This window comes from Cylas formicarius, unplaced genomic scaffold (genome assembly GCF_029955315.1).
Source record: "Cylas formicarius isolate icCylForm1 unplaced genomic scaffold, icCylForm1.1 PGA_scaffold_12__32_contigs__length_19106922, whole genome shotgun sequence".
NCBI classification, from domain to species: Eukaryota; Metazoa; Arthropoda; class Insecta; order Coleoptera; family Brentidae; genus Cylas; species Cylas formicarius.
The window spans coordinates 17,369,024-17,383,255 of record NW_026844225.1 but is presented as its reverse complement, the minus strand read 5'-3'; the positions used below and the strand labels follow the sequence as shown (position 1 = coordinate 17,383,255).

The following is a 14,232-nucleotide window of genomic DNA, read 5'->3' as shown; positions in this document are numbered from 1 at the left end:
GGCATTTAGAAAATCCCTGTCCGGTACCTATCGACTGTTTGGTTGCAATAGTTCGTAATGATAATTCAATGGCATTGTCTTGAATATCATTTGGCGTTAATATATTACCGGGACACGCGCTGAAAATAGTCATCATCCGTTTTGGTTAATAAACATCCCAATATTGCACGAGAATCTCCCCGTCCTCTATCAACTTCCGGTACCTTCATTCTTACTGTCATTCCTACCTTCGCCGGAGGATGCGAAGCATCTAAATTAATTTCATGCGCTTAGCTTGCTTATGCAAGGTTTCTTTTGATTCTGTGATTGCACCGTGCAAATATCGCACATTTTATTACATTCCGAATTAAGTAAAATGTCACATCCATCACATTTTCGTTGGGTCGTGTCAAGCTGTGAACAACGCTGTTCCGTGTCATCTTGAACCACTAGCAATTCCCCGACATCTTCACTGAAGAGTATATGTGATTCTAGAGCATCTTCCACAATGGTTTCAAGTCGTGGAATCTCCTGGACACTTTCTTCATTACCGTTGACATTTTCAAGAATTTTCTCCAAATCTTCTTCACTGTTTATATTGTTTAATACCTCGTGTGGTAAGGTAAGGTAATGCATTGGCTAGTAAATGTATACATTTACTAAATGAATGCTTTGACTGCAACCGTTATAGAATATCACACACATCACACAATATATGGAAGGTTGTGTATAATAATACATAGTTTTTTATTGCCACGCTTTCATGGAACACCCTGGAAAATTGAGAATATTTTAAAAATGGTTGCGCTTTGATTTAATTCATTTCAAGGGCTGATTCAAAATTATGATTAATAAGCACTTCTCCACACTCTTGCGAAATCCTGTTCATTGGTAAAATGAAATATGCATAACAATATTCCCAATTCAATGTATATTAAATAACTTAAATTGACACTTATACGATATTGATTTCTTTTTGTGCTGGACTATTTTTATTACGTAAGAAACATGAAAACGCGTGCGTTCAGAGCGCATCGAATCACGATGTTGTTGTCGTGTCTTGTTCTTTACGGCATTTGGTTTGCATGGGTTGATACCAGTAGGAAAAGCCATATTGCACATTGTACTCCAGTCGTCGAATCTGTTAGTACTTTTATTTTTATTTAAAACACCTTTTTAAAAATTTGCTTAAAAAATTTATTGCATTTTTCTAAAAATTTTATTTTATTAACAGCAATTTATTGGGTTGTTCGGAAAGTCATTTCGTTTTTTTTGGGGAACATGAAAGACAGTTTTCGTATAATGAATAAATATTTTATTAAATTATATATTGGCCATTCTGGTCCAACAACTTTTGCCATCTTTCTGGCAGTAACATAATTCCCCTCTCATAAAAGTTTTGGTCCTTGCTGGCAAAAAACTGGTTCAGGTGGTTTTTGACCTCTTCATTTGCGGTAAAGGTTTTGCCATCCAAAAAATTTTGCAGGGACCGGAACAAATAGTAGTCGGAAGGCGCCAGATCTGGAGAATATGGTGGATGTTGCAGTACGTCCCATTCAAGCTGTAAAAGTTTTTGGTGAGTGACCAAACTTGTGTGAGGTCTCGCATTATCCTGGTGGAACACTACACCCTTCCTGTTGATTAATTCGGGCCTCTTCTCTTTAAGTGAATCATTCAATTTGTCCAGTTGATGACAATAGACTTCTGAATTAATCGTTGTATTGTCCGGCAAAAGCTCAAAAAAAACTATTCCTTTGACATCCCACCAAACGGAGAGCATCACCTTTTTTTGGTGAATATTGGCTTTTGACACGCTTTGAGCCGGTTCACTTTTCTGCTCCATGACCTCTTGCGTTTAACATTGTTGTATACAACCCATTTTTCGTCCCCAGTAATAATCCGCTTCAAAAATGGATCATTTTCTTGACGTTTGAGGAGCGAATCACACACGTCAACGCGACGACACAAATTTCGCTCCGTAAGGACATGGGGCACCCACACATCGAGCTTCGAGGTTAAGCCCATGCCTTTCAAATGGCCATAAACAGTCGAATTCGACAAATTTAATCTCTCACCGATCTCTCGTGTGGTTATTCGCCGATTTGCATCAACTAATGCCTTTATCGCATCTTCGTCAGCTTCGACCGGCCTTCCAGACCGTGGTGCATCTTCGACATCAAAATTGCCGGATCGAAATTTTGCAAACCAGTTCTGGCACTGGCGTACTGTTAACACGCCTTCTCCATACACATCCGTCAATTTTTTCCTCGCTTGGACAGCATTTTTACCTTTTCTGAAGTAAAAAAGTAAAATATGACGAAAATGCTGCTTATTGCTCTCCATATTTAAAAGGGCACCAACCAAAAACTACTGCGTAGAATTAATAGAACTTTTTCACACACAAGCCTTGCAATATCAGGTCTCAAGACATATAATGGTTATGCGGCTTAAGTGTGAAGTTGGTTTCGAAAAAACGTAATTAAGTCCTCTGACGGGAAAAAACGAAATGACTTTCCGAACAACCTTATAGCTTAACCAGGAATAAATATAAGTTAAACGATGGGTTCTTGCTGGTTTTCTGTTCTTCTTTTAATAGTATCTTGAACCTATTTAATTTAATTTAATTTAAATCTTCTTATTTTCTACAAGTATGTTTTGTGCGTGATGCCATGGACTTGACCTTTTACGAAGTAATTCATAGATATATAAATGGTTTTTTCCGACCAATTATTTAGACTGCTCTTTTTTTAAATGAATATTTTCCATTGAATTATTGAGCGGAACGCACACATGCATATAATTGCGCTTGTTAAAAATAAATACTCATAATTCCATTCGTGTTTGTTTTTGTTATTAAATTTTGTACTTTTCGGCTGGACAAATAAAAAAATGAAAATATCCACCGTTAATCTTCGAGTTTTTATTCATATATGTCCTCTGACACAAATTTGCCTACAAAATTATTTTCTTTTATTTTACGAAAATTAATAACATTTAGGTTTCATACCTTTTTTTGTTTGATTATTATACAATATGTCCCGCAAACGAAAATGTTGAAAAAATTGTATCTTTATTACAATTTCCAAATGGCTCTGTAAAATATATGATTTTCAAAAATGTGTTTTCCCCGACAGAGTGACCAATATTAACGGCTTTGGGTATTAAACACGGTATAGGTAGCGACTGGTTCGAAGAGGGTTGCGAAGTTAGTAGCAGAGAAATTGCTGGCATTGTGCTCCATGCAAAATAGTAAAACTAATGACATGGTTCCCTAATGAAGGAGTTTATTTTGTCAATATGTATACTATCGGGTTGATTTTTGAGTATTTTTGATCGGTTGTCGAAAATAAGGTTCATTGTTCTTTGGGAGGTTTATTTGGACTTCAATTGGCTTTGACTTTTAGAATTTAGCGACATTGTAATTTGTTACGTAAACTACGACTACTCAAAAAGGCAGTTGTGCGTAGTAATTTTGGGGTATAAACTAAAAAAATTATAATTACGGACCCATCAAATACTCCGAATGGTTTTGGTAATGTAACAAACAATCAACCTCGTTTTCAAACAACTATGATCCAACCCCATATATATATATATATATATATATATATATATATATATATATATATATATATATATATATATATATATATATATATATATATATATATATATATATATATATATATATATATATGATGACACTATATTCCGGGATATCATCCGTTCGCTCGTTGAACTCCGACTGGAATCCTGCATCCGACTGGAATCCTGCAAATCTTGCATCCGACTGGAATCCTGCAGACGTTTCGCCAAAATCTCACTTGGCATCTTCAATGCTCGCGCTCCGAAAACACTTCGAACACTGTGTTCGAAGTGTTTTCGGAGCGCGAGCATTGAAGATGCCAAGTGAGATTTTGGCGAAACGTCTGCAGGATTCCAGTCGGATGCAAGATTTGCAGGATTCCAGTCGGATGCAGGATTCCAGTCGGAGTTCAACGAGCGAACGGATGATATCCCGGAATATAGTGTCATCACATTTTTCCATCCGTGAATCAATACGTGAGAATATATATATATATATATATATATATATATATATATATATATATATATATATATATATATATATATATATGTGTGTGTTTTTTAATTTGACCTGAAAACGCACTATATCATGACCAGAATATAGTTCTAAAAGTTTTTTATATTCGATTTTTGCTAAAATTACGTTAGCGATTTATATTTGTATTCGTATTATTTCGTAAATTTTGAAGTGTTGAAGCGAAAAATTTGTTGTTGCTTTTAAATGAATTAAAAATAAATATACGAAAAGTTGAAAATGTCAATTGAATTAAATAATAAAAAGTCCTTTTTTGCGAAGGCTTTTTCGCTTCCACCGGAGTTCGTTCGGTAGAATGATTTTTTTAATCGGTTTAAATCTTCGCTCAGTATTTTTTTCAATAACGCAAAAAAGGATGGGCATGAGCCGCGAAGCTGTTTTTACTGGTGGGAAAAGGCTCTCTTTTGTATTTTATTCCATGGCCAAAGGGATAATTCAATTTACCAAATTTACAAATTTTTTAACTTTTAAGGGATTATTGAATTATGTAATTTGAGGCTTGGGCGTTTTAGATGTGCAAAAAAATATCGTCATAAATTTTTAAATCAATTTTGATAGATCCCGCACTTCTAAAGAACAGAAAATTACAAAAAATTCTTAAATTTTACGGAGCGTATTTCATGTCAAATTGAAACCTACTGCAGAGTGGCGCCTTAGTGTGGAAAAGTATTATATGACGAAAACCTTGTAATAAATGATTCACAAAATCAAAAGGCAAACGTTTTAAAAGTATAACACAGGATGTTAGTACTTTTTTAATGGAACACACTGTATATTGCGATTCCTCAGAAAATGTTACTACGTTGCTAATTTATTGATATTTAAACATTTTCGCGGTGTTATATAAACGTTTCTTGAAGATATTGCAATACGGAAAAATATATTGGGTGTTTGATGATTGAATAAAATTATAAAAATATATTATATGTTTAAATTGTCTGAGATCTTTTGATTTAATGCATCGTTTTATTAAAACGTTTTTTCAAAATAATAATAGACAAGAGAGATGTAATTATTTGCCTCACTAATGCGCTATCTGTATATTCGCGGTTATATAATCCTCGGACCTATTTACAGTCAAATATTTGTTAATAAATTACGTTCCACCCTAGCAGCTAAAGCGTGCACTAGCACGAATGCATATCACTAAATTTCGTTTATGTGGGATCAGCTGAGTGTGGACTAGTAGGGATCTTGCCAATTGTCAAGAGTATTTGTTTTATCATTTGGTGTGTTATTAGTCGGAATGTGTGATGTTGGTTGTCGCAACCGCGATATCGGTGAGCCAGAGGTGTGCCAACGTTTCGCCGTTTGGTGTCGTGAGTTTGACGCGCATTTGGTGATACAGTGTGATAATTTACTCGATGAGGTACGAATTATGTATACCTATAATGCGTGGTTGTTGTAAAATCTAAACATGTAAACATTTGGAGCAATACCTGGTTGCCGTCATGGGTCCAGCTACCAAACTTCATGTCACAGTGTTGGTCATCAAATGGGAACCACGTAATGTCTATCTTGCATGTGCTCTTGAAGATACCCGGAGGGATGTACAAGCAGCTGCCGTTATGTTTGACCACAACGTTTGTTTGGAAAGTTCCGTCGAAACCCTCATCAGCACTTCATAACAACACAAAGCGTTAAAAAATCGACGCTAAAGTGAACCCCCAGAGCTTAGAAGAAATCACAACCCTCGTTCCGACGTGTAATTGTGCTGTCTATGAATTCGATTGATTTTTACCGCCCTAATGTGTATGCATCACTTTGTCGTTTCTCAGTATCGATTAGTAGTGTACGATTTTGTTTAATATCGATGAGTTCGATTGCGAATCGAGAAAGAACACCAATAAGCAGTTTTAGTAACGTCTCATTACATATTTACTTTGGCCATTAACAGTTCGTGCGGGGAAACTCCATTAAAAAAAAAAGCGTTCTAGCATAGAGCCTTTTGTGTTACCTGAAATGCACGGGGTAGTGTAAAGCAACCTTAACAAATTACAAACAACAACAAAATGTTAAAAAATTGCAATTTTTTTTCTAAATTTTGCTTGCAAAGTTAATAGGTATTATTGCCAATAAAAAACAAATCTATACCATAGATAAATTTGTTTTTGATTAACCAGAGGCGTTCGTGATATCATTTAAGTTAATTTTTGTTAATATATTTCGATACCCTGATCAATTGTAAACAAAAATGGCCTCTTCATTTTTGTTTTTCGAGGAAAAACATTTTAGATTTTTTTGAACTTTTTATCTGCCGAATACGCAGTTAAAATTTGTCCATTTTCATTATTACCACGCTATGTACATTATAAATTTGTTTGCAATTGTAGAATATTTTTGAGATATTTTATAAAATAGGTGCACAATTCAATTCAATGTCCAAATTAAATAATTGAGATAATGCACCTACGCAGACTTTTATCGTGCTACAAAAATTGTCCTAAATTCTCTGACCTTTTCTATAGCTAAATAATACATCATTGCCGCGAAAACTTAAAGAGCTTATTTTTCTGTTTTCACTTTAAAGCATTTTCAATTTAATTATGTAGTACATAACTTCCTTCCGGATACACAAAGCTAAATTAGCCTTGCTCCGTAATTTTCTCTAGAAGTCTTTAATACATTTTTTGTTAATCCAGAGAGAGACAATTACAAAAGTTTTTCAAACTCACATCCGACATTTGGAAGTAATAAAATAAGAAAAAATATTGCTTTATAAATTTAAAATTTACGTTTAATATTTACAGCAGATAGATACCAAGATTTTACACATTTTTTTTTACTTGGATATGCGACGTGAATTCTCGTTACATATTTAACACCTTTAATGGCCAAAGTAGATGCATTTCAATGTGGCTAAAACTAGCTAAAACGTCCAGGTCAATTTCATTGACAGCTACCGCCGTACATATTGCAAACAAATTTGCATTTCGAAGGTCAATTATTCCTCGATTTTATGGCTGATATAACAAAAATTTTCTACTCGTTGGTCACTACGGGATTCCCTAGAAGTTGAACTAATTTGCAAAATACGTTTCGAAATGAAAAAATTTATATGCAAATTTGTTTTTATTTCCGTATGAGAGTTTTGATTAAAAATGTTTTAATACGTACTAAAAATGCAGATGTGAACTGGTCAAATTTTGTATACGCTTTGTTACAAAAAATCACACGAGAGTTAATATTATTTTTAGAAAATAAATTACTGCGGAGGAAAATTTAAAAATATTGCGATATATTTCACTAGTTCTGGTTCGATTTTGGTTTATTTTGGACTAAAATCATTTCAATGTTGAAAATATTGTCGCTTCAAAACATGAATTTGTTCTCAACACGCACGTTTGGTAGATCGGCGTTTTCCAAAACATGCAAACAGTCAACATCTATTTCCAATTAAGGCTTTGAACGCGGCGGCATTGGACACTAAAATGTACACCATACAACATCTAACTTGACACTGATGAGACAAAAAGCATCGAAACATCGAGCTGCAACACCTTCGCAGTGACCAAGCTAGCATTTTGGTTTAACTGTGTTCGATTTTTATCGTTAATTGTTTTTATTTTGGGTTTTATGAACAACTCGGTTTAATCGCGTGTGTTTTATTTAGACGCGCGTCGCGTCGCTGCGATTTAATTGTTTCCTTTTTGGATTAATTTAAGAAAATTTAAAACTTCTTTAGCTTAAGTGCTGTTAGTGAGGTGTTTGAGGGACAACCCGACCCAACACGAGTCGAATTTTCAAATTGCTACCCCCGACTGAAAGAAAAAACTCGATGAATACGTCGGCCATTTATATTAACAAAATAATAGTAATAATAACATTGAATATGGAGGTATCAATGAGGGAAATTCGACTCGAGAGGGTCGGAATTAGCTGTGGCCGACAGCAGCGGCTGGCTGAATCGTACCTCCCGCCTTAATCTAGCTCACTCACATACACACACGCAACCCCAACCCAAAGCACAGCACATCGCACATTAAAGCTCGCCTTTAAATATTCCGCTATTTTGCTATATGAAACTCGTTAATTTTTTTCTACTGGAATAACGAAACGGCTAAGAAATGAGTTGTTTATTTTATAAGCCCGCAATTGTTACAAGCTCGCATTGTTTAAATTTCGTACGCCCTTTTCCTCCTTTCGACTGCCATTAACTTCGTTTGTCTCGAGTGAAAACTGTTGTTTCAGAAAATACAGTAATAAATAATTGGAACGTAACATAAATAAACCCCATCCGTTCGGTTACACGACTTACACAAAACAAATGTTTTAAATAAAAAAACACGTTTTTTCGTATAGTCCGTGTTTCAGGAGTACATTTTCAATTCGATATCGCTTTCGGACGTTTTTTTTTGTTTTAAACGCCAACGATCTTAATTTTTTTAATATTTTATTTTCTACTGAATTTGAAATCCTGTTTTTTTTTAATAATAGCTAGTTAAAATGAAAATCGCTTTAAGGTTGACTCAAAGTCAGAACGCTACCCTGAGAAGGTGGTTTTCGAATTGTTGCACCGACATCACTACATCGAAGATTTATTTTCTTGAATATCAATTATTGCTACAAAAGACAGCTAAACATCAGTAAAAATATTATATTAATATTGATACGTTTAACGAAATATACAAAATTAATATTTAAAATAATTAACATTCGTAATATAATAATGAAAACTAATAACACAGATAAAACACTCAGATCTGCGTTTTACTGCAGGCTACTCCTTTGCATAGATTCTAACAGAAACAGTTCCGTGTTCAATATGTTCAAAATAAACACGACACACACACACACCAAACACCCCCACCACTTTCCCTTAAGAGATGGAGCAAAAACTATTTAGTGGAATCGAATCGAATTTATCCCAGATGTCTCTTTTAGCTATCCGTAAAACAAGATTATTTATCAAAAAACGGAATTTACAAATCGTTTAATTCAGTCGGAAATAATTTCAAATATCGTTTTCAATATTTGCGAAACGTCAATGGCAGATGTGTAGCAGACATTCGTCTAGAATAAAATATCGGCCTATTTTCAGTAGTCGCAAACAGGGAATTTTCAGCGAACGCTCGAGAAATTTAGTTTTTATTTTTTCCAAAAGCCGTCGGGATCTTTTGTTCTTTGCAAAGCGATTAAAAGCTATAAACCGACGAAAGCGTTATGAAAATGGAAGTGTACGCCTCGAATAACCAAGATTTCGATCGATATTCGACTTATCGTCGGAGAATTTCAATATAAACGACACTTCCTCAATACGTCTTCTTTGCTCGCCTATTTTATGCTTTATATATACAAGTCCGTATCGAAAAGCTCCTTTGTAAAAGCGTGCATGCAAAACGGTTTAAAAGTGCAAATATTTCCGGAAGTAACGCTTTGTCCAAACCATGCATACCACATCGTATCAAATTTTCATAGAAACGTAATTTCTCGTTTTTGAAAAAAAAAAGGGGAGGGGGGTAGAATTTCGGGGGGGTAATGTTATCGGCGTCTAATGAAATAGAAGCATTTGTTCGTGTTTTATTTTATTTATAATACGATATTTCATCGCGCTTTGCGGCGAAATAGAGGCGATATATTATTTTTAGCTGGCGTCTCTTCTTGCGTGATTTTCAGTTTTCGTTAGTATTTGCGATGGCGTTAGTTTATGTGACAGCGGGGAACATTTTTCAATCGCCCGAGACCCGTTAGCAATGAATTATATAAATATAAGTAAAACCGGATCCACTACCCCTCATTTGGTCAGTTTTTATTTCCACTGATGAAAACAAGCAGATGAAAATAATTTCTCAATTTTTATATTGTTAAGAAATAATGAAAACTGTTGTTTTAATTTATGACGTCTTTGAAAGATCATTAACCATTCAGCCGTTTTTAAATATATAGCGAAAAAAAGCTGTCCGAACGGAAATTTCATGTTTACTGACCTAAATTTGATTAAAATACCCTCGACAACACAAACCCGCTTTTGTGTTTCATACACGTCCCGTCGTATATTGGTCGAGTAATTGCAACTTTGATCGTTTAATTGAAGAAAAGTGAAAACGTTCGAACCGTTTATTGTACGACGTGCGTGCAAAAAGTAAGGAGACTTTTGTAAATGGGAGGACTAGGTACATTCAGTCTTCGATGTTTTTTTTGTTATGTTGGCACACATGTCCCTAACATAACATATGTCCACGGTTTCAGTCAGTTTGCACATTTAGTTTCTTTGTGAACAGAAGCGTAATACGTATTTTGTTGGCTCGGCGACTTTGCTAGTTTGCACGTTGCCTTTTTTTGTGTGAACAATGGAATACAGGCCGGCAAAGCACTTGAAATGATGACAACGGCATATGGTGAATCTACTTTGAGCGATAAAAATGTTTATAAATGGTACAAGCTGTTTCAAGATGGCCGAATAGACGTCGATGGCTGATGTCAATAACTGATGATAGCGTTGAAGAAGTGAAATAAATCGTGTTGAAAAATCGTCGAATCACTATTAGATAAGTGGCTGATGACGTCGGCATCTCTATTGCCTAGGGTCATGCAATTTTTGACTCTAATATACTCAAAAAGGTTATAAGTGGTGATGAATCATGGCTATATGGTTAAAAATCACGTCGAGTTTGATCAAATGTCAAGATTTTGTTTATTGTTTCCTTTAATTATCGTGGAGTTTTTACCACAAGGTCGTACGGTTAATGAAGTTATGCGCCGATTGAGGAGATAAAGAAAAAATCGCTGGAAGAACTCAAGGCTATATCAGAAGTGCTTCGAGGATTGGAAAAAGGGGACAACATTAATTTTGATAAATAAACAAGTAGTTTTTGTTAAAAATTAAAAGTCGCCTTACTTTTTGAACACACCTCGTAGATAGTGAAATTTTCGTAAAAACGATGTATGGCAGTGTTATTGCAAGCTTTCGGAGGAATTGTATAATTGTATAACAGGCCTTGAGATTAACGTCGCAATACCTCTAAAATTTTAAAGTGGTTCATCTTTCCTACTCCTATTTAATTGCTTAGAATTGTTAGTTTATATTGCGTATATTTAGAATCTTAATCGTTTAAAGTAATATTCAAACCGTGTATCTTGTTAGCATATCCACCAGAGTGTAACATTTTTTACTTCGCTTCTCTTATAGGGATGTCCTCTCTTATTATAGCTACAGTAAGGATTAAATGGGGAAACTTAGTCCATTTGATAGCAGACTTCAGACTTAGCAAATAGCTAACAGCTGTCAAAATATGGCATTATTCAGATGCTTTTTTAAGACCAATAAGATTGCATGTATGACATGTCGCGATGGTGTTTTGTTATTTCGTAACCCGCCTTAACTCTCATTTTTCTTATGGTCGTGATGTCTTACAAATGCACAAAAGATTTTATCACATTCCGTAAAGTTAGGTCTTCATTATTTTATAAGTAGGCAATGATTTATTTAACATTAACATTAATAATAAACGCATTGAATTTTCAATAAAACATCAACATAAAGGACGACTCCTCAACAAGTCAGATGTTTTGTGCAAATAACCAACTGTGCATTTTTTAAAAAGAAAAAGTCAAAAAAGTTAATTTAATTGACATTTGAACAACCTATAGGTTGGATAAAAATTCAAACAAAATCACGACAGAAACAATTTACAAGTAATGTAATATAAAATCTAATTACACATTTTTGGCAATTGGTGACTTTTTTTCTTACAACCCTGGCAAGTGTTGTAATGTTTCTAATGTGTCTAAATGTGTCCAAAACTCTTTGTCTCGGGAGGATTAAAAAATCCATAGACTTCATTTTTTGCGTGACCCCAGAAGAAGAGATCGAAGGGTGAAAGTTCAGGGCATCTAGGAGGCCGAGATAATTGAATGAAATAAATATTTCGTCAAACTGCTCGCTTAAGAAGTTCCTGACTTAAATAGTCCGCTACATTTATGATTTTAATAAGAAAAAAGAAAAAGGTAACCACAACAATCTGTTGTGCCTTTGTGAGACATCATTATACTGGAAATTTTACGTCTTTTCCAAAAATCGACAAATCCAATATGGCGACCATAAGAAAAATGAAAGTTAAGGCGGGTTGCGAGATAACAAAAGACGATTAAGACATGTCATACACGCTATCTTATTCGTGTTAAAAAGGTGTTTGAATAATGTCACATTTTGACAGCTGTCAATTTAACCGTTTTAGGTTCACTGGCGAAAAACTAAAATTGCCATTTCCTGTTTTCCGTCAATATTTCCCAAACTATGACCGATCGTTTCCTTTAAAACTTTCCTCATTTAACCTTTGCTGTAGGCATAATAGGAGCGGAGATCGCTATATAGAGAGGCGAATCTGGAAAACATTGTATATCAGGGGTGGCAAATGTTAGTAGTCAAATATGTAGATACAGAATGTTGAAAATGAAACGTAATTGTCTGAACACCCCACATCTGCCACCAGAAGTTAAGCGGGGTCACATTTTTTTCGGCTACGTGCTTATATTTTTTCGGTTGCTTTTTTCTAAAGTCGCATGGAATTGTTATTTCTTAATACGTACATTTAAAATTACGATTAACACTCTTGAATGTTAAAGCGTTGAAAGTAACACTAAATACAGGGAGAGTCATAGTGTATGGCAAAAGTAGTAGCCTGAAGTATCATAAATTAAGAGTACAGAGAAAAACGACATTAGTCCATCTAAATCATAACGAAGGAGAACAGTTTTAAAGTGAAAAACTTATATCTTACACTTAAAAATGCAAAAATGTGGAGGTATGATTTTTCTACGAAATATACCATAGTAGCATGAGTGTTATAAGTCACTTAGGAAAGGACAGAATAAATAAAATGAGTTAAATTATTCAAACGAAAAGCGGAATAACCCGGTATGTTGAAAATATTATGTTTTTTTTTTACTTTTTTGTTGTGAATTCTATTGCGTTGTAATTATATGACCGAAACAAAATATAAAATATACCAGCGATTATGACCATTTTTCTCGTTTTAAGTATACATCATATAGTATGTATCACGCTTTACAAAACGATTATCTCATTTTTGAATTGAATTGAATTGAATTTTTCCGCCTCCCCAATTGTGGTCGCTTTTTCGGCTGCACGTTTTTATTTTTTAAAGCCACCGCTTCAAAAGAGGAAGGTCCATTTTTTCGCAGTTTTGGGAAGGGGGGTGGGGTCTTTTATTTCACTTCGATTATATAACTCGCATTGTTACAAAGCCTCGCACCACAGCAACGTCAGAGAATGAATAATCCGTCCGGCTAATCTTTTGTTAAAACACGCCCCAAGATTGGACTATTAATCTGTGGGTGTGATAAGGGTTCGAATGCAACGCTGACCGTTCAGAGACCAGATTATCCAGAAATACATCCCGAATTCCGTTATTCCATTATTCCCGCTGTATCCAAAATCTATAATTAAAAAATATTGCGATTTGTACGGTCGGTTTTATAAAATAAACAAACCATTCGAATTCCGCTAATTGTTAAAATATCCAAGGAAATTTGCAGGGGCGGCAATATTTGTTTAGTCGGCAGTATCAGAATTGTTAGCCGGCAACATAATAACAAAACTAATCGATAAACATGAAACGTATAAGTGCCATAAATTGCGTTTTCAAATAAATATTTAGGAAAGCTTGGTCGTAAACAGCAATATTATGGCGTCCATTATACCTCTCAGGCGACTCGTAAAATATATACCTAAAAGTTGACTTTATTATTAATCGATGTGACTTGCTAAAAATCAGGTTTCTCACTCTATTTTGTAACGATGTAACGATTTGTCACGGGCGTTTATTAAAACGATATTAACAAAATTAAGTGACAGACAATGGGGGTCACCCGATTCCCTAAAAGTCATTTCCATTTTCTGTTTGAATAGAAGGGCCGCGTTATACTTATTCGAAAATTTTTACGGTCCTTACTTTGTAGGTTGCGAATTTAAACTAAGAGTCTTAAGTTTCCATTCGAAGCGTTTCGGAACTCTTCGGCGCGCTTTTATTCGGAGTATTAATATAAGTTTAGGTCGAATTTTAACTCGAGAAGAAATTTTGGAATATCTCGAACGCATTTTTATGAACGTGGACCGTTTTGTTGGGAGAACAAAAAAATCAACCAAAATCGAAGGAATTTCGTTTCGG

General features: G+C 34.6%; 1 protein-coding gene across 5 annotated transcripts in view; it reads right to left on the bottom strand.

The window, feature by feature from the left end:
- LOC132695703 (neuronal acetylcholine receptor subunit alpha-7) overlaps nucleotides 1–14,232 on the bottom strand; it is a 73,742-nt gene that overhangs the window by 19,513 nt on the left and 39,997 nt on the right. For all 5 annotated transcript variants that reach the window (XM_060660132.1, XM_060660129.1, XM_060660131.1 and 2 more), the window contains exon 5: nucleotides 5,542–5,722. In XM_060660132.1, coding sequence (XP_060516115.1) covers nucleotides 5,542–5,722 — 181 coding nt within the window. The remainder of the gene's footprint in view (nucleotides 1–5,541; nucleotides 5,723–14,232) is intronic.